The sequence below is a fragment of the Pteronotus mesoamericanus genome, unplaced genomic scaffold, assembly GCF_021234165.1.
Source record: "Pteronotus mesoamericanus isolate MK-2021 breed Mesoamerican mustached bat unplaced genomic scaffold, CSHL_Meso_final contig_101, whole genome shotgun sequence".
In the NCBI taxonomy this organism is placed as follows: Eukaryota; Metazoa; Chordata; class Mammalia; order Chiroptera; family Mormoopidae; genus Pteronotus; species Pteronotus mesoamericanus.
Genome location: NW_026555001.1, coordinates 27165582 through 27186135, shown reverse-complemented (window position 1 = coordinate 27186135; position 20554 = coordinate 27165582). Strand labels below are relative to the sequence as shown.

At 54.3% G+C, this 20554-nt stretch overlaps 1 protein-coding gene across 6 annotated transcripts in view; it reads right to left on the bottom strand.

Moving 5' to 3' along the window:
• The window catches only part of MBOAT2 (membrane bound O-acyltransferase domain containing 2), a 74488-nt gene that overhangs the window by 42391 nt on the left and 11543 nt on the right, over positions 1-20554 (bottom strand). For 5 of the 6 annotated variants that reach the window (XM_054569880.1, XM_054569865.1, XM_054569873.1 and 2 more), the window contains exons 2-3: positions 8499-8644; positions 3179-3256 (exon numbers count right to left, since the gene is read on the bottom strand). In XM_054569880.1, the coding sequence (XP_054425855.1) occupies positions 3179-3256; positions 8499-8644 (224 nt within the window). Of the gene's footprint in view, positions 1-3178; positions 3257-8498; positions 8645-13009; positions 13027-20554 lie in introns of those variants that run through there. The other variant, XM_054569894.1, reaches the window with a different exon arrangement.

Here is a 20554-nt window from a genome sequence, read left to right as displayed (position 1 = left end):
TGTAATCTTACTACAGAGAGGTATCTTTTATGTGTCTTCACGTCGGCTGTTTTGCTGAATGTTGCTGGCCAAGTCATAAAGAAAATACTTTGGCTTAACTTCTGAAGGTCAGCAGGCTTTTCTGCCCTTCCCAAGTCAATCTTCCCACCGTTCTGCTGTTTATGTTTAAATAGCAGGGCTTCCTTGTGCTGTGTTCCAAAAGTCTGAGACTTTCTGGCACTCAAAACAAGTTTTCCCCTAGAAAAGTGAGAACAGAAAACTCACGTGAAGGGGGCCTGGGCTCGCAGGCCCGTCCACAGCAGCTCCTTATGTAGCACGGCGGGCCACCCCGCAGCCAGCCCAAGTGGCTGCCTGCTCCTGGGAAGGGCCTGCCTCCTCCTGGGGGGGGGCCTGACACACAACTGCACCCTCCCCGCTTCTCTAACCCAAGTGGGAGGGGCTCTCCCTCGGCACCCACCCCCATCCCACCCTCCTGTTTCTCCTCCCCACCCCGGTCTGCTCTCCCTGGAAGCAGAGATCAAAGCAGAGCCCAGTGGATGCCCAGGCCCGAGAGCCAGGGCTGGAAGCCCAAGCCGGGCAGAGGAGGGAGCACAGGCCACTTCGGCGGCCGCCCTCAGAGGGGGCCCCGCAGTCCCAAAGAGAATCGGGAAGAGGCCCGAAAGCCAGAGGCCCCGGGGGCTGCTGCGCACAGACCCCCGCCCTGCAGGAGTCATGTCCTCAGGCATCGGTCACTCGGCGGATCCGCACGGAGCACACGGCCGCCCGGGGGCTGTGCGCAGGCAGAGAGCGCGGCAGGCCCAGCAGGGCAGCGGCCCCGGGGTGGGTGGGCTGGGCAGGCAGAACGCATCCCCCGCGTGACTCTGTGACACACTTACCATGAAAAGCGGAGACAAGTTCTCCAAGGGAGGGGAAACAACTCTGTGAGAGCATGTGACACACAGTCTGTCCCGGGTTAAGGCATCCGGACAAGACCAGCGAAGGATGTGCCGGTGACGTGAAATCTGAAGGGGCAGTGGGACAGGGGACGGGGGAAGGAGGGAGCACTCTCCAGACGGAAGAGAGAGGGCGAAGCCCGTGGGGAAGAGAGACTTAATATTTCCCAGAAGAGAAAAATAGTCACGAAGGTTGTTTTTTTGTAAAATCTTCATCCGAAGATATGTTTTTTTGGTTTTTCAAAGAGAGAAGGAAGAGAAAAACATCGATGTGAGAGAGGAACATGGATTAGTTGCCTCCTCTTCGCACCCTGACTGGGGAACACACCCACGAGCTTTTGGCAGACGAGCCAATGCTCCAACCAGCTGAGCAAGTTCTTGCATGTTCTTGGAGAACAAGGCAAAGGGCTGTTTGGGGGTGAAGAAAACAGCTGTATCCCCAACTCATTCTCGCAGTAGGCGTGTGCTGAGACGCCGCCTGTGCCAGGCGCTGGGCCGGGCCCTCGGTCCAGGTCCACACAGGAGTCAGGCAGGGTCTGGAGTCTGATGACACTCCCACTTTAGGGGCGGAGACAGGCCAGGAAGTGAACGAGGGGACTGACTGGGGGCACGCGCCTGCTGACCCGTGCAGCCACTCGGCCACTCGGCCACGCGCCCGGGCGGGCGCCCCGCTGCCAGCCCTGCCCGCCCGTGGCAGGGGGCAGCGCACACCCGTGCACGCAGGAGCCGGTCTCACCGCAGCTCCGGGAGCAGGGCACGCGTGTCTGGTTTTAAATAGTATGTGCGAGGGAAACGCTGGACTGGAAAAGGGAGAGCCCAGCCCTGCCTGCCTGCCTGCCTCGCTCACGCATCGCATTTCATTCATTCGCTTCTCGCCGACAGGACCGGGCCGCTCCTGGGCTCCGGCCAGAGCACCCCTGCAGGTGTGACGGCCACCCGCAGCAGTCCCCGCTGGGACCAGCGCCCTGCTCAGGCCGCGGGCTAAGCTTGCGGCGCCCCCGCCGCGCCCGCTCCTGCCGGAGGCCCTTGCCTTGCTCTCGGCCCAGCCAGGAGGCCCTCCTGCACTCTCCCCTCAGCGTCCTGCCCCTCCTGCTCCTGCTCGAGGCTCCCGCAGACTGGGGCCCGGGGCGCTCAGCCCTCCCACCCACACCTCTTCTGGGAGGAGCGTGCTCCACAGCTGACACCCCGCCCCCCTGCCCTGGAGCTGACAGCCCAGGATCCAGGCCAAAGACAGTGACAGGAAAGAGAGACGGAATGTCTCACAGCCCAGGGGAAGGTGTCTGGGGACGGGCGGCTGGAAGGGAGGGCCCAGGACAAGGAGACCGGGGCCGAGGCAGACCTCAGGCCTTCTGCGGGAGCACACACGCTCCGGGCCTCCGGGGCGAGCTGCACGGAGAGTCCTGGCCAAGGGTCCCGGCCTCCTTGTGCGAGGTTCTCGGGGGCACACGCTCCAGAATTGAGAAGCTCGGCGCCGTCACAGGCACTAGGACCCGCGGCGACAGGCCGCGGCGGGGGTCCGACCAGGCGAGCTTCGCGAACCCCACGCCCGCCCTCCGTCGCTCCCTGGACCCGCAGCGCGCGCTTTAGGCAGCAAGGGTTCGCCGAGTGTGGACTGTGGGCTAAGTGCTGTTTTAGATGCTAAATATATACTCACTCGAAATGCTTATCCTTGAACACCTCCCGCCTCCAGGGTTCCCTAGCCACCCTGCTGTCCTTGCCAGCAACCAGGAACCTTCCTGGGCACCTGTTCCCCGCCTACACTTCCCGTCAATCACAAAGTCCTCCCAGCTTCGCCTCCTGAATCTCCCCCCCGCCCCCCCCCATTCACCCCACTCCCTTCCACGGCCGCCACCCCTTGACTGAGCCGGTGGCCTTAACTGGAGGGAGTTCTGCCCCACAAGGGGCACTGGGAAATAGCTGGAAACCTTCCTGGCCATCACAGCTCATCAGGAGGGGCTGCTGGCGTGTGGGGGCGGAGGCCAGGGCCGCGCCGCACCTTCTGCAAGGCACAGGGCAGCGTGCGTTGGCGTGTCGCCGGCCACGTGTGTCCGAGGAGCTGCAGGCAGCAGGCCCTGCTTTGAGGAGACAGGCGGGCGGTGCACACCGGCCATTTTGTGTTTGCATTTGTGACAGTTCTTGAGAAACGATCGCAGCTTAGGACCATTTTTAATGTGATAGCATTCTCTTTTGCTCCAATTGTACTAGAGTGAAACACACATTTAGAAGGGAACAAAGTGACCACTTACTTGTGCATGGTTTCCACTCCTATTATGATCATGATACAGTAGGAAATTCCACTTTGGACAAGAAAATGTAAGGCATACCTATAAAAAACGAGAGCACTGTTAGACGAGGGATGGACACCCACTCCCAAGTAGCAAGTTGAAACAATTTAGACTTCAAAGTGCTTAGGTGCAACACAGAACACTCCCACATAAAAAATAAAGAACAAAACCTCCGAAGCCCAGACCCCGTGAACATCTGAAGAGGGAGGTCCATACCGCAAGCCCCAGAAAAGCCGGGGAAAATGAGCCCGAACCCCTGAGCGCAGCCTAGGTGCCCTGCCCAAGCGCCCCACGTCTCCGAGAGACACAAAAGCCCCGCGGGGCTACGTGGCTCCAGGGCCACCGCCTTTTCCACCTCCCAAGGCACAGAGAGGAGAAGCAGTAACAAATCTGGATTTCAGGCCAGACCTGGCGAAACATCAGTTGTTTGCTTCCCCAAACCAACTTCTCCCATCTCAGCTTTGTGCTCAGTCTCCTCGAGGACCACTCACAGACAACAGAGACACTGCTGAGTATCAGACTTTACTACAGCAGGTGCTCCCACGCCCGTCCACCATGAAGACAGGACGGCCCACCCGGGTCCAATCGGCTTCCTCACGGGAATCCAGTCCGTCCGTAACGTGCGGGCATCATCTCCCTGCAAGTCGTTCTGGCCGCGGTGACACCGTGTTCGCCACTGTCCCCACGCAGAAGCCTGCCGCTGAATGAGAGGGCTAACTGATCCACCCATTCAACAACTTCAGGCAAAACGCAATGAGGATCTCTGCTTTTAAAATCAGCCCAAACCAGCTCTCATCGAGCGTCCGTGTGCACACAGAGCTTCCGATTCCCTTCACGCTTTGTCGGCGTGAATAATTTATGAAAAATGCTTCGAACCATTGTACACAGTTTTAAAGTATTTATAAGGATCTTAACCTATGATTAAAAGGGCTTTTAAACTTAATCATTATGGAATAGCAAGCAACTCCCAAATGGAAACATTACCTAAATTTTCAAACACATTTTTCTGTGGAAACATTATAAAGAAGCAGCAGGTTCCACAGCCGGACACACACCGGCCAGGAGCGCCACCGTGACCGCAGGGCCACAGGAGGCCGGACAGCGAGTGCGAGCACGATGACGTGGACTCGCCAAAGGCTGGACGTGAAGATGCTGGCACGAACCGCACGGCCCATCTAAGGGCTTCACTGACGGGGAGCAGAACTCATGAAAGACACTTGTCAAGCAAACAAAGTTCGAGGACTCTCGGGGACACAGCTCTCCCTTCCTATGGGTAAATGGCCTGGGAACAGGAAGCACACGTGACAGCACAGGAGCCGAGTTCCCGTTCTCCTCACACTGCGGTGGGTGCCTGAGGCCCCGGCGCCAGGGCGCGGGCGGTCTGCAGGGCACCCTCTGGGGCGCCAGCCTCCGGCTGCACATGCCTTTGCTGCCGTGACGCGGGCCTGAGCAGAGGGGCCTACGTTCACCTGCCTCACGGGCTGCCGAGGCAAGCAGCCGCGGGAGCCGGGACTGTCTTTGTGGCTTCCCCCTTGCAGCCTGTCCCGCACTTGTCCTGTGAGGGAAGCAAGCGTGACACACTGCCCACGGCGCTCACTGGCTCTCAGGGTTGCAGGTGAGGCGTGGGGGGCGCTGCCTGGGTCGCCTGCCGCCATGCAGCCTTCTGCCGCCCCACATCATAGGGACAGAAACGTCAGGCTAGACACTATCTTTAAAAGTCTATTTCCATGCAAACCCTCCTTATTGAAATTTGAACTAAAAGGTCATATACCTAGTTCTACCTTAACTGGCATTAAAACTAAAGCTGTTTCTTTCTGAACATTTGTCCGTTGGCTGACTCTTCCAGGGGCAGGCGGAGTGAACTGCAGGGACCGCATGTCACAATCCTTCAAGATACCTACGTGCTTCGAAAACAAAACAATCCTTTATCCTAAATCATCACTTTGTTTTTAGATACCACATTTTACTTATTTGGAACTTCCACTCACATTAAAGGCAAGTATAAAACTTATTTTTAGCAAAAAAGAGCACATGTTTCTAAGAGGCTGAGAAACACCTCCCCAGCTGTGCACTGGGCTGCACTGAACGTCCGCGCTCCGACAGGCGCGGCCTGGGCGCTGACAGCGAAGAGCCGACGGGACAGTCAGTCTCGTCCCCAGAGGGCTTCCAGCCCAGAGAGACAGCGCACCAGTCAGCAGACTACTTAACGCTGCACGATAAACACGAAACCAAGAGACCGACGGACACAGAAGCGTCCGATCCGGACCAGCAGCTGGACGGCGGAGATGGACAGTGGCCTGGGCCCCGAGGGACTCCGTGCTCGCACAGGGCCGCCGCGGCGCGAGAGGCGCTCCTTCCCGGGGCGCGGCCTCTCTCCGCCTCAGGGCCACCGCTGGTCCACCCGCCGGGTGAGGGAAGCAGAGCTGAGAGAGGCCGAGTGACGTGCCCGCAGCCCCGGAGCAGCCCGGTCGGGGCGCCCGGGGCGCAGTCAGGTCTGTCCGACTCCAGGGTGCAGGCTCCCTGTGCTACCTGCTCTGTCACGCAAGTGAACTCGCAGTTGAAAGAAACTTGCAAATGAAACTTAAAAAAGGCTGAGGCCAGAAAGACGGAGGAAAGTGGGTCAGCGCGTTTCCCAAGCGCCAAGAGCCTGTCCTCCAACGGCGGGTGCCAGAGTCTGTCGCTGTTGAGGCTGAAACCACCAAGTGCTCAGGTGGGACAGGAGAGGCCACTCTGCTTCCCCAGTCACTCCCGTTAGCAAAGGTATCTCACAGCTGGTACAGGGGCGGAAACACTCTCTCCTCCCTGAGAAAGAAAGAAACAAAGGCTGTCCTTTCAGAAAAGAACAGAGAACTCTATTTTTAAAAATCCTGGGTATCACATGTAATTTGAAATGAGTAGAAGTCCTTGACCTTCAGGCAGGCTCCTCATGTTACAAAGTCCCTGAGGAGGCCCCTCGTGGGGAACGCCCAGCACAGAGATGCAGGCAGGGCCCCCGCCCCCGGGCACCTTTCCTCCTCCCACTGTTTACAAGCCCCCACGGGAATGTGTCCCTGAGCGACAAGCCTTCCCCCAGCGACTCCCTAAAATATGCTACCCAACCACACATTGAACACCAAGTGAAATATGCATCCTGAGATGTGCTTTAGAATACTCCAAAAAAATAAGCTAGGGAAAGGATACAAATGGCAGTATTTCAATAACTGTTGAAGCTGAGTATTGGGAATATGAGTGTCCAATTTATTATTCTGTTACTTTTGTATTTAAAAGTGCCACAATAAGAAGTTAAAACACGTGCACACATACACACGTACACGTTGCTCCATGGCACAATTTACAAGAAGTTTAAACTGAATCACCTGTGAAACCTAAAGAAAACTGTGATGATATAAATTCAACGCTATCGAGAAAGCAGAAAAGACCACATTCGCTCTGACGGAAGAGGCAGAGAGAGCAGGACCAATAAAATGCCACTGGTCCAGTCAAGGTAGCATAAAGGACACAACACAAAGCAGAGTCACTCATGTCAACCAAGATGGCTGCCGGCCAGCCGTGACTTTGGTTCAAGGCAGAAACTACCTAAGTCACACTGGACACATCTGGCAAGGAGACACACCCCAGACGTCTGCACATGTGATCAGAACAGCCATGTCTGCAGGGCGGGGCCCCCCCATAGATGGGCTCCTGGGGAGATGCCCCACTTGCCATCAGGGGCGCCAAGGCACTTATCGAAAGGCCCAGAAGGGTGCAGCGCACCGCTGTCAAGGGACAGCCGAGGCGGACTCCAGACCCCTGCGGAGACAGCCGAGCTCCCCACCCCCGAGCGCTGCTCCTCACCACGCCGATCGCCCTTAGCATCGGCCGCCGGAGGCTCTGCCCTGCTGGACCAAGGACTTCGCCTGCCCTGCTGCCCCCCGGCCCCGGGGATCCTTCCCTGCAGGATGCTCACAACCCCCTGCCCTCTGTGCTGCCTCCCAGACCTGCAGCCTGAGACTCTGGGGTTCGGGTTCGTTATCCCCGACTGATTGCTGTGTGTGTGTGTGCGCGCGCGTGTGTTATATTCCTCTTAGATTGTTAAGAGTGTGAGTAGGATACTAATGTATGTTGATGCCCTGCTTTGAGTGAACCTGCGTTCAATAAAAGCTGAGTTACCTAGTTACTCAGCCTAGTTACCACATGTGACTCTGGTCCATTCCTCGGTGCTGGGCCGCTCCATGGGCAGCAAGCTGCGCGGTTGCCCGGCTGACTTACAGGAAAAATTGTATCACATACATGTACTCACAACAAGAGATCACATTCAGATCTGAAGACAACGCACGGCAGTGCCTACGAGAAGACCAGCCACCGGGCAACACGAGAGGGACTGGCTGATTTTCATAGGTTTCTAGGAAACACCGCAGCTGCCGGAGGCAGAAAACAGCTGAGGCGGCTGTGTGTGTGCGGGCCCTCCCAGGAGCCAGAAACAGCATCCCAGAAGGAACGCAGAGGCGCTGCCCAAGTCCCACAGACGCTCCCGGAGGAGAGAAGTGACTGGACCACCAGGCAGTGGGTGCACTTCCATGCTCTCAGGGGACTTTGCCCCCAAAGCAGAGCCGCGGAAAGAACAGGCCCAGACGGCTGACCCGCACGCGAGCACCAGCAGCCAGCAGCACAGTGCTCCCTGGGAAGGGACATGCGGAAGGAACCACGGAGCAGCCCTTCTACTGGGGGTCTCCGCTCCTGATCCTTCTGCCTCCCCGCCAGCCGCCCAGAACCAGCAGCGAGGGGGCACTTCCAAGCGCACACTCTCGGGCAGCCCCAGGGAAACACGCCCAGAACAGCTGGAGGATCACAAGGAAGAGCTTTCCCTCGTAAATCGCTCTTCCCACCAAGAACAGGAAACCTCTCTTCACTAATGACAGAATCTAAATCATGGTGGTAATACAGTTCTGGGCTTGACCAGACTCTTAAAAGCCACCTGCACAGAAATTTAAAAACAAAACAAAACAAAAAACCTCACACTATTTTAAATGGTTTGTCTTGGCATAAAAGATCTGTAAAATAGGGGAAAAGAACGACTCAGGAAGGAGTAAAGTGCCTGTATTCACCTGTTCTTTTTCATAAATTACAGTTACATGCCCTGTGCCCCAACTGAAGAGACAGAGCCCATTCTCCACTGTTTTTTCTATTAATAAAAATTATAAAACATTATTAGTAAACATAAGCACAAAACCCTACAGCATGTAGCTTTCTACACACTCCATTCACAAAGATGTCCAGTCTTCATTCAAATAAAAATACTTACCATCCAAAGCAAAAAAGTGCAAGATAAAGGCCCAAGAGGGTAGCAACGACATGTCTTATAAAAGAGCTCGTTTTGCTTGAATGCAGGTACGTTCGGAACCAGACGGCGGCCAGCAAGGCAAAGAGCTGGCCCACTACGAAGTTGACCTGAGAAGGGAAATGAAAACGCCACGTTAGCCACACAGATGGGAATTTTTCATTTGTTGTCATCTAAAAACTCATAGGACCAGGACACTATGTAAACTTAAGATTTTCCATTTTACAAAAGAAACACAAATAAAAATCTCCCCGGGGATGGCGACCCCCAGTTCGGAGTGACCGGCCAATGCCCCGTCTGCCCTCATGTGGCACGGCCGGGGCGCCCAGCTTGGAGAACAGGGAGCACACAAAGGCATGGCGCCCTGCGGCGTGCGGGGAAGGCAGACTTGCTGACTGGCCTGGGCGATCTTGTAACTGGGAGAAAACAAGAGCCCTGAGTTTCTCCAAAGATCCCCGGGGTCACGGCCCGGCCAAGATCCCCGAGGGTCTGGTGGGACGCACCCTCTCCTACTGGGAGGTGGCACCCACCCCCGGCGAGGAGCCAGGGGATACTGCTGGCCTACAGCCACGCCCTGGGGACCTGGGAACCAGCTGTCTCAGTTGGGGGGGCGGGGGGGGGCTGGGAGGGGCGCGGTCCCAAGGACGGCTCCAGCAGGGGGATGAAGGACACCACGAATGATCACAGAGGCAGGAGCCCCCGGAAAAGGGCGAGAGGAAGCATTTACTCCCAGGCCCACTGAGGTCGGCTTTACGCCCCCATGGCTCACTGCTCTTTGCCTGCAGAAAGGGAACGCGCGCTGGCGATGGAGCTCTGTCCTCTCCCTCAACATCTCTTTCACCCCAGAAAAATAATAAAGTCAAAGCCCACGAGTAAAACTCCTCTATGGCATTTAAAGACTGAAGAACGGTCTCCATTTCACTCCTCAAAAGTATTCTCATAAAGTCTTAAGGAAAATGTCTAAAAACGTACAAACAAAAGCAAAAATCCATTTGATATTAGGAACTTGCAGAAACCACATAACCACCAGCAAGAATCGCCATTCTGGGAGCCTGGGCCACAAACACACTGCAGCGTCTGCATGTAGACGCGGCACAGACCCGCAGGGCCATCCCTGCCCCGGGGCGGGCAACCGCATGCGCCTCCTCGCATTCCAAGGAGAGAAACAGTAAAACAGTTGAACGCTGTTGTTCATGCAAGTTGACTGTTCTTGGAAACAGAGTCAATACCAGCAGCATGTCTTCCAGCAGCTCCTCAGCACTGTTTCCACGTTATAGGAGCAGAACAACATTTTTTTCATTAAGCAAAAAGTACATCTGAAAAATAAATATTTTTAAAAATACTGTATCTTATTTTTAGAGAGGGGGGAAGAGAAGGCAAAAGAGTGGGAAAGGAACATCGATGTGAGAGAGGATCAGGGACCAGTTGCCTCTTGTGCACGCCCCAACAGAGGACCAAACCGACAACCCAGCCACATGCTCTGATTGGGACTCGAACCCGCAGCCTTTTGCTCCGTAGCCTGACACCCAACCAACCGAGTCACACTGATCAGGGCTGAAAAATAAATATTTTTGATATTAATAACCACTCACATCTAGGAAAATTCTTACAGTTTAAAAACTTTCAAATATCTCTAATTCAACAAAAATATAGAGAGCATCTTATTGGCAAAGCATCTAAGAAACGAAGAAACGCGCTGGTCCCAGGCTGACTGGGCAGCTTTAGAGTCTAATGAGAAAGGCAAACACGTACACAAGGACCCACAACTTGGTCACTAACGTTCAAAACTAATCAAACCGGACACTTCCAATCTCTGCATTTCGCTGTATGTTATATTTCAATAAACATTTTTAAAAACATGATTGCAGATACGAGAATTTGGATGATGTATAAGTTACCCTTGAACTTGGTGGCTTAAAGCGACATGTCTTTTGCCCTTGAACCTGCGATCTGATCACAGTCGGGCAGGGAGCGTACATCCCGCTCGCCCAGCATCGGCTGTGTGCTGGGTTTTCTAAAGGCTCGTCGCATGTCCGCCAGCTGATGCGGCTGCCATCTGAGACACCTACGCGCCTCTCTGTGCGCCCTGGGCTTCCTCACAGCATGGTGGCTGGTGTGACTGCGAATAAAGGAAAAGCTCCTTCAAAGCAGAGTGGGGGGGCCCTGCGGAAGGAGCACTTGCGCCCACGGCACTAGCTGCAGCTGCTTACAAGCCTGGGTGGAAAGGAGCTCGTTTCGCGACCCCAGCCGGGGCTGGGGAGGGGCCCCCCTCACCCAGTCCCTGCCCGGCCAACGAGAAGCCGCCACCGCCTGAGCTCGCGCTGCCCCGCGATGGGCCTCTGCTGGGAACAGCCGCCCCAGGTCCTCCTTTCTCTCTGTAAAGCACCACTCCGCGCCCTTGTCCCCTGAACTCGCCTGTAGCGCGCCGTCGTCTGCGGGCGCTGAACTGCGATGCCTCTGCTGATCCTAAACAAACTCATTTTTGCTAGTAAAGTATCTGGCTATTTTATTTTTAAGGTTGAGACTGGGTTCCAAGCACAAGCACTCTGAGAAAGAGACAGGGAGAGACAGAGACAGAGACGGGGGGTCGGGGGGACAGACAGAGCCACACAGGCGAGTGAAAGCAGTGGCCTCTAACGACCTAACCGCGAAGCCACGGGCGCCCCACCCCCGCGCTGTCCGCTGCGGCGGTCATAAACCTGTCCACATTCGGGGCGGGGAAAAATGCCTTCCTTGCTAGGGAGTGACAAATACTGAAAATACTATGACCATTTCTGGAAAATAAAAGCTAGCACAGGTCAAAATATAAAGTTGAGAAAAGTCTCTGAACGACAAAGGGTGGCAAGAGAGAATTCATCCAAGACGTCACTATCCAACAAACAAGTTCCGGAAAGAAAACAACAGCAACAAAGAAAAGGGAGGCAAGCAGTTACCAAAGAGATAATTCCAGAGGAATCCCCAGAGCTAAAGAACGAGTCTCCGAATTGAGAGAACTTGCCAAGTAGCCACACAAAATGAAATTTAAGGACATCAGGGAAAATGGGAGATCCCATGAATTTTCAAGAGAGAAAATGAGGTCAACACACAGCTAAGGGCAGGAGACTGACACCCGACTTCTCTCTGCCGCCGCAGCACGAGCTGCAAAGTAACAGCCCGGTGCCTCCGGAGCTCGCGCACACCAGAGCTGGAACGTCTGCCAGGTGACATTTTAATTTGCATGGGAAATCGTGACCGGAAAAGACCAGGGAAGCCCCAGGGTGAAGAAAAAGAAAGGCCATCTCTGTCAGAGTTAAAATAGGTCATTTTCTCCTCATGCAAAGGGGCAGGAGCATCGTTAACAGCGTTTGCCTGTCACCAGGCCCAGTCAGAGGCTAGGTGACAGACAACACTGTCAGGGCACAGAAGCTGCTAAATGAAAGTGACGTGGAAAAGGACAGGCAGAGTCAGGGTCACGGCTGCCGAGCAGAGCGGCCCCGCGGAAGCGGCTCAGCGGTCGGGACGTGCCTGCGCTGCCGGGGCCTGACCACGCTCTTCCCCTTCGGGGACATGCACCCTCTTCCACAAAATACTTACTTCTCATGTTAATGAGACTTACCCCCCAAAAGACTTCACTATACTTTTGCAATGTTAATTTCTCCCACTTGGTGTTTACTTTTAATTAGAAAACACACCTTGCTCCTCACACTGTGAATCACCCATTGCTTTGAGGGGCCGCTGTCCCCAGCACCTCCGACGAACAAGGAAAGACACACAGCAAAGCCTCCGCAAAATGCATGTCCAGCACACGCGCCATTTTGTTTAGCTAGGTTCAGCGATGAGGCAGGCACCGTTTTACCTACTTTTGTTAAAAACCCTTGTTAAAAATATAGGCCCACTTCCCTTTCTTGGCGTTTGCTTTTTCGTTATCTCCTCCTTGATCTAAACGGCTGGAAAGCACAGTCCTGCCTCCCGACCGCTCGCCCCACGGCCTCTCCGCCGCGACGTGCGCCTCCAGCGTCCCTCCCGTGGCCGCTGCAGGCCGACACCACCACGTTCAGCGCTGCAGGTGCGCCGCTGGTTCGAGAGGCAATGATCAGTCCCTTCCCCAAGGGCCTACAACCCAGTCTAGCGAGTAAAGAGAAGAAGAAACGATCACAGCCCAGCGCGACACCTGCTGCGAGTCCCGACACACGCAGGCAGTGCAACAGCCGTACAGGCCCGCGGTTAGTGGGCTCTTGATGTCTCCCGGTTCTCTCCAGAGGAAGTATCTTGTAACGGGCCCCAACAAACCGGCACGTGCTGTTTATTAGGGGCCCTCCCGGACCTTGCGTTTCCTGTACTGCGACTCTCCTGTCCCCGCCGCCCCCCATCAGAGGCGGCGCGACGTCCCCAGCCCTCTGGGCCTTCCCGAGACCACCAGCCTCCCACGGCGCCGCCCTGCGGGACGTTTCAGAGCAGCGGGTCCCTTCCACCTGTGCCGGGGGAGTGCCAGTTACCCGGGGAACAGCGCTCAGGAACTGCACGTCGACGGCACACAGTCCAACGCTGCCGGTGCCTGGAAAGCTGACAGCCAGGTCCCTGTCTGCCTGACCCTGCCTCCCGCCTTGGCCGGGTCCAGCTCTGGCGTGGGGAGGCTACCAACGACCAGAACCCTGAGGCGCCCACATCGCCGCCGCCTCTACTGTGCACGTGGGGGGCCTGAGGCTTCCACAGGCTCAGGGACGAGTTCCAGGTTCCCCCCTGAAAAGCGGCACTATCGCCATCTGAAACTGCTGCCTCCGACAGAAGAAGAAAAGTCCCCAAACTGATACTGATTAATCTTCAGTTGAAACACAGAAACAAAAATAGAAGTTAAAGCTAAAACAGGTCCCTGGTTTTCTCATTTGCTGCTGATAAATTACATTTCATTAGAAATGAAACCTAAAAACAGAAACTGCCACCAGGTTCAAAGGTTATCACACGAGAGACAAACATCTATCGAGCACCTGCCACGTGCCAGGCGCTGCTCCAGGAACAAGGCTCCGTCCGTGCGGAAAGCGGAGTCCCGGCTCTCATGGCGACTGTATTTTAGTGAGAGAAACAACGAACGCGAATATGTAATGCCAGGATGTGTAACATAATGGAAGGTTAACATTTTCAAACACAGACCAAAAGAGCCCCGTGACGGGGTTCCAGTGTTAGAAGGGGACACTGGACAGGCCCCCATGAGCTGCCTGGGCAGACGCCGCATGAGGTGAAGGGAGGAAGCCATCCGATATCCGGGGAGCAGGAAAGCCACGTTAAAGGCCCAGAGGTCACAACGTGCTGAGAACACCCAAGGGGCCGTGAGAAGGCTGGTGTGGGTGACGGCAAAGAGAAGAACCTGCAGGACATCGGGTCAGAGAGGTTGGCTGTGACCGCGGAGAGGGACATGACGTCTGCTTGGACGGAATGTCTCTACCTTCCTTCCTTTACGATACATTCCCTAAAGCAGTTACGAAACTTTTTTGTTTCTTCGTCACCTGCAGTAGAACAATCAAGGAAGCATGGAGTTTCCCTCTTACGCTCAGCAGCTTGAGGCAGGGCTTGCTGAAAGGACAAAGGACAAACAGGAGGGTCTGCTGAGCGACCCGCAACACCTCGTTTCAAGAGGCTCAGTGCGACGATGCGCGCGCAGCAGATGCGCAGCCCCAGACGCCCCGGCGGCGCCACGGCCCCGCCCACGGCGAGCCCCGCGCTCTCAGCTCTACACCAACCGCAGTGAGAGCAGGCAAGTCCCACCGGAAGGATATGCACAACGGCGAACCTCTACCAGTGCCTTTAGGTAACGGATTTGTTTAAAAAGGTAAAAAAAACACCCTGCTCGTAGACTTCCAAATGGTCTGGAGGCTTAAAAATTAGTTCTTCTAAAATTCAGAAATGTTAAAACCATGACCTTGCATGCACCCCCAATATCTGACAAATGCCGCCGGAGGGGGCGGGGCGGGGCGGGGCCACACACTTCGCGTCCAGTCCGGACAACTGCCCAGGACTCAGATGCTTCCAGGAACCGTGCGTGGGCAGAAGCCCCACCCGGGCACCGCGAGCGCAGCGGCCGGGAGCACAGGTAGCTTTCCCGGGCGCGAATGTTCAGGAGCCCGAGAACAAGACGAAACACTGTCTAAAGGGTCTAAGTGCAAAAAAACAAAAGAAGGGAAGGCATAATTAAAGGAGAAGATAAGTAGTAATTTAAGAGAAAAAGGAGACGTTCTCAGAATTTTTTAAAAACCAGCCATTTTAAATATTGTCTGAGACTCAAGAAACCCCCTCTCCAAAGGAAATAAACAGGTGCATGCGTCCAATGTACAAAGGAGGAATTTTATTGTGAAATCATGATAATGAAAAATTATACACAACCAAGAAATAATTAAACAATAATACATCCAAATGATGGACTATTATATAGGTTTTGGAAAGCAATTTAATAGAATTGGAGATGACTCTCAAAAAGCAAAAACAGAGTTACAAAAATTTTATATCCAGTACGAGCCCAATTTTGTTTAAATACACCCCCCCCCCATATACACTCTTAGCAAAACTTGTCTCTGGGTGTAATGAAATGGATGATTTTTAAATGTTCATCTTTATAGCTTTTTGTATTTTGAGGACTTTACACAACAAATGTGTCACATTTTAAATCAAAAATACACAAACTAAATTCAGCTCCCTGTTAGGGCACCTAATGCATTAGTGAAAACACAAATGACATAAAAAATGCACAGACGTCACGCGTACTTACATGTTGTAAAACGAAAAGAATCTGCTCCCAAACGGGGGAAAAAAAAAAAAAAGAATGATGAAATACCCCATCTCACCCACTTGTCAAGGGGCAGAGGAGCGGAAGCGTGCTTTCATTCGCTGCTGCTAGTCCGAAGCCACTGCTTGGCTTGGACTGGGGTCCTGGCCTGTAAGAAGCCAAAAAGCCTAACGCCATTTCCTGCTCATCTGCCGTGCCCAGGAGCTTGCGGAGCCCAGCGACCACTCGGGACGGGCTAATCTATCCTTTCTGATGAGCGAAATTGAGGCAGGAGATAGGAAGGAAGGAGGAAACTCTAGAGGTGCCCCAGGAGATAAAGAACATGGATAAAGGGCGGAGACCCTGTCCTAAGCCTGGTGGTTTCTGCATCTGGAGAAGCACTGAATCCTAGTGAATCCGGACTGCCCCTGCGCAGAAGACGTGACCTGACCCCTGCTCCACTATAATGAATTAGCACTGTGGGACCCTCTTCCCGGTAGCCAGTCAAGGGAAGGAAGGCCCACCCTACGGAATCAAAGTCCTCTAGCCTCTGAGTTCCCCCCTTTTTTGCCCTGCTCCGGCTGCCCCTGCTGCCTGCTGGTAGGCTCTTCTCCTTTCTTCTCTGCTCCACTCTGCTCAGAGTTGGCCTGTTCCCATGTTCCGTGTGGCTTCATAAATCTGCTTTTCCTCACTGTCGGCTATAAACTGTGTGTTCGGTTCAATTTTTTGTCCGCACTCACCAAGAACCTGGTTACCTGTGCCCACCTGTGACAAAATCAGATAAACCATCCGAACAACGCTTTTTATTATTCATATTTATTGTTCATATACGAATATTAACTTTCAAATATACATAGGCATTCTCCATTTGCCTTAGAGTGAAATCACCTTATGTGATTATATATTTATCAGTTAAAATGTAAATACATGATTGTTACTACAAGAATAAAATGATACCAAAACTCGTGAGTATAAATGCTATAATTAGGAAACAGAGGAGCTTCTATGAGCACTAAGCAAGGGCCCCACGTTAGGGAAAACATATCCTGTGAGCTGATGTTCTATTTTTTTAAGGTCTAAAGAGATTAGATTATCTTATAATTCCATTACTTGTAAAAGTGTTTGTTGTACTAACTTAAAATAACCTTTAAGAACTGTATTCAATTTTCATGTAGTTCTATCTAAGTCATGAAAATGACCTTTTTTTAATGAAAAAACTCTACGTGGGGATGCCACACACCTTGTGCCAGCAACTGAAAGCAGAGCCACGGCCCTGCCATCTCGGTCTGACAAGGAGCAACGCCCTAAACACACTCGGTGACATCCGTCCTGAACCCCCCCCACAGCACAAAAACATCAGAAATACAAAGAATAAGGCACAGTGTCAAAAAGAGCTGAGACGTCTAAACCGTACTTTGCCCTCACTAGTGAACCGAGCGGCCTTCGTGAGCACGTCTTAAGGATAAAAGTCCCGCGTTCTGAGTCGACGCAGGGGGACAAACGCTCATGGAGCGACCGTGGGGCTCTGTCGACCGTCCCTGGAAGTTGGAGCCCCGCATTTTGAGATTGGTCTGGAGAGTTTTCCGCTCCAGCTCAGTGTTGGTTTTCGCACCCAGCCGTCAGACACTGGGCTGAGGCCGGGACTTGGCGGGCCATGTCCACGCCAAGTCCACGCCACCTGAGGCGACACACCACCAGCACCTCATGCGGTCCTGTCTCGCCCTTTGCCTCACGCCGGGCACACAGTGGGCCGGCCGAGCGCAGTGAGTGTACTGCGCCTACGAAAGTGGCGCCTGGGGCACGCCTGGGGGCTCCTATCACTGCCTCAGCTGTACCTGTTACGAGAACATGCTTATTACTAACCCACCACTTTTTTATTTTTAGTGCATATGACGAAATAATGGAGAAAAGGCAGTAAGTCTTCAGATACGCACGCCAACCCTGCAATACCCTGAATGAAGAGGGCACGGCCTGGGCACTAGCCTTCCGCTGCGGGCTGCCCGCCCCAGGAGGGCCGGGGACGTGTGTGCACGAGCCCGTGGACCCCGCCTTCGAAGGCTCAGGGGCCCTGATACCTAAGATACTGAAGTGCCCCTGTTCAAAATCCAACCAGGTGAGGAAAGAAGGGAACATCTTCAGTGATTGAAGAGGGGGCCATGGAGAAGCAGGCCTGCTCAGGCCACTTCTGGATTATTCCAGAAAGTCTGTGAGCCCCAAGATGACAAACTCTAACAGCCACCCGTGTCCAGAAACGGACCTGGCTGCCCGAGAAAGGAGCGCGCGCTGCGTGGCAGGGGTGCTCGGACAGCAGCCCCGCGACCGCCGCCGGCGGCGCCCCGGGGGAGGCTGCGTTTCACGAGAGTGGCCCGCAGCGCAGGTGCGAGGCCGGCGACCACGAGCACTCGCGGGGCCCTCTGTGACACCCATGGGCCAGGCTCAAGTGGCCCACACAGCTCGTAAGTGACACGAAGTGGCAGAACCACAACCTGAACCTGAGCAGAGCCCTGAACCCTCGGCCTTCGCCACCGAACTCCTTCCGTAGGAAACACCTTTGCTGTTTCATCAGCTGCATCATCGGCCCCGCCCATCTATCCTCTGATCCCTGCCATGCACGGCCTCGCCCCAGCCGGCCGGCAGTCAATCAATATTTACTGAGGGAGCAATCCTGCCCTGCCCTGCTTTGCGAACTATTTTCTCAGTTAGAAGTCGCACTTTTGCTGAGTCACCAGACACGGGTAACCTTCAAGATTTTGACTCAAACGTTACTGTGCCCTGACCAACCCAAACTCCCAGTTACAGCTCTTTCTCCCTAGAAGATTCCAGACTGTGGTGGAGTCTGCCCTGCCCCCCCCACCCCAGCAGAGCTGTTGCTGGGCAAGGCCCCAGAGAGGAGGCATTCGCCAGCCACCTCCGCCCACCTCCTTGCAGACATGTGACAAAGCTCCGGCAGAAGGAATGTGAGTTCAAGTGCTGTGCATGTGCCACTTCCGGCCAACAGCTGTGACCACGGGGGTCCTGGCCCCTTCCCGTCTGCTGGACGCCTGGGAGGCTCCACATTCTCCAAGCCTGAGCGCCGGGCCAGCAGCAGGGACGTCACCTGTGAAGCCGTCATGCTCGCACGTGACCCGGCCCCAGCCTGGACCTACCGAGTCAGAAACCGTTGTCAGCGGGCCCAGCGCCCTGCGCGCTGCGCGCTGGCAAGCGCGGCAGGGGATTTGCATGCAACCCTGAGGGCCGCTGCCCTGAAGCCACCCGGCGTCCCACAGGCTGGCGGCAGGGCCCCACCCTGCTGTCCTGCCACCCAGCAGAAGGATGTGTTGGAAGGAACACAGGTCTCTGTGTGACCGGTGGAGAAGAGCTATCCAGCGATCTGGATGATTTACATCCAAACGGTTGTGAGAAAAAATAAACTCCTGTCAGCTTTAAGCTGCCGGCATGGTTGGGACTCTGTTGGCAGTAGCCTTCCCCCAACGAATTCCAACAAATCTCCCTTCGGACAGTCACTGGCACGCGGTTAGTAACTGTCACGCTTTCTCTCCCTGCTGGACTGGAAGCTCAAGAGCGAGAACCAGCTCTAAAGCACCAAAGCACCTCTCCAGGGTCTAATAAAACCCGTGCCTACACAACAGGCTCATCAGACAATGTCTACGTATCCCTCTCTACCTTCACTACAAACATCTAAAGTGATACCAACTTTCCTTTTTAAAAAATGTTCCGGTAGAACCAACATTCACTGCAGGCTAAAACTTCCCAAATCCAGACTGAGTCTCAGAAGGATGAATTTGCCGAAGCTCTGCCCTCCGCACCACTACTGCTAATCCCCGGGTGACAGCTTCAGAGGGGTGTCGACTTTGATCCTGCCCCCCCACGTGAAGGCGGGGTGTGGCACAGAACACGGAGCATTTCTGGCTGACCTCGCTCTGCACCCACTGCGAGTGATCCACGGACAGAGAGCCGGTCGGTCGCTAACCCAGGGTACCCCCCTTCACCAGGCACCTGCCCCCCCACCCCACCCTTTCCTCACTTGACGAGAGCCAAACGCCAACGCCACACATTTACCAGATCTGGAGTCGGGGACAAAAAATAGGGAAAAGTGGTTTAACATCTTCAGTATTTTCCAGAGGTTCCTACTTTCAGTAAAATCAACACCAAAAGGGAAACAGCTCACGACCAGCCTTCTGCGTGGTCCCAGTCTACTTTATTGAATGTCTTTGCTGAAATGGTCCCAACACCCTTTCGCCTTTAACATTCCAAGCAGGATTTTTAAAAATCTACCAGTGTTTTCTACCAAATGCCAAATCCCTAACAAAGTGATTTTATAAAGTACTTTCCAGTCCTACAAGGTAAAACTCTTGAGCTGATGCCAAAAACCTTCTTGGAACAGCATACTTCTCCATTAATTTGTCATTCCCGTACCTGAAAAGAGAAATCCGACCCTTTAGAACAAATCCCTTCGTATCAAAACTTCTAACAAGTGTACAAATCGACAATGCCCAAAATCCTGTTCTTCAATTTTGACTAGTTTATCAGAATTTCCACTCGAATCTAGAGGGAGGCCGAAGCTCAGATTTTCCTGGGTAAACTGTGGCTTTAGAAATATTTTCCAAGAACAAGAGGAGAAGACAAAACCAGCCTCATGCTCCAGGGCATGTGCAGGGTCCAGGTCCCGAGCTCAGGGTCCACGCCCCTGAACCAGAGCCGAAGCCAGAGAGACACAGGACCGGCCCCGCCCCGGCCCCGCCCCCCCGCCCCGCCCCGCCCCCCTCCGCTCCACTCGGGCACCAGGAATCTCCGCCGCTTCTATTCTCGGTCCGCAGCTAATGCGAACAGCTGCGCCGTCCCCGTGCGCGGTACAAGCCAACGCTCCCGGGGAGGCGCGCTGCGAACGAGACGCAAACTCCACGCCTGGACGCTTACTGCACGGTAAAGCATTCCGGCCAAAATGTAATACACACCCCTAAAAAACTGAAAAGTTGACACAGGTTTATAAGGTAACCAAGACCTTTCCAAATATTACTTTTTTCCCTACTGGCTAGACTTATTTTTTAAAATGTCACATCCCCAAAAAGAGCCTTGACCACTTAGACCGACGGCCATTTGTCACAGCAGGTCTGCAAAGGGGTGCAGACGGCCACGTGCGACTCCAGCCTCCCGGCCGCAGCAAGGCGCCGCCTTCCAGGTTATTCCAGGGTGCACCCCTCTCTGGATGAAAAGAACTGATCAGGTGCAATTCAACTTAAAATTCTGGCCCTGACCGGCGGGGCTCTGTGGGTTGTGCGTCATCTCG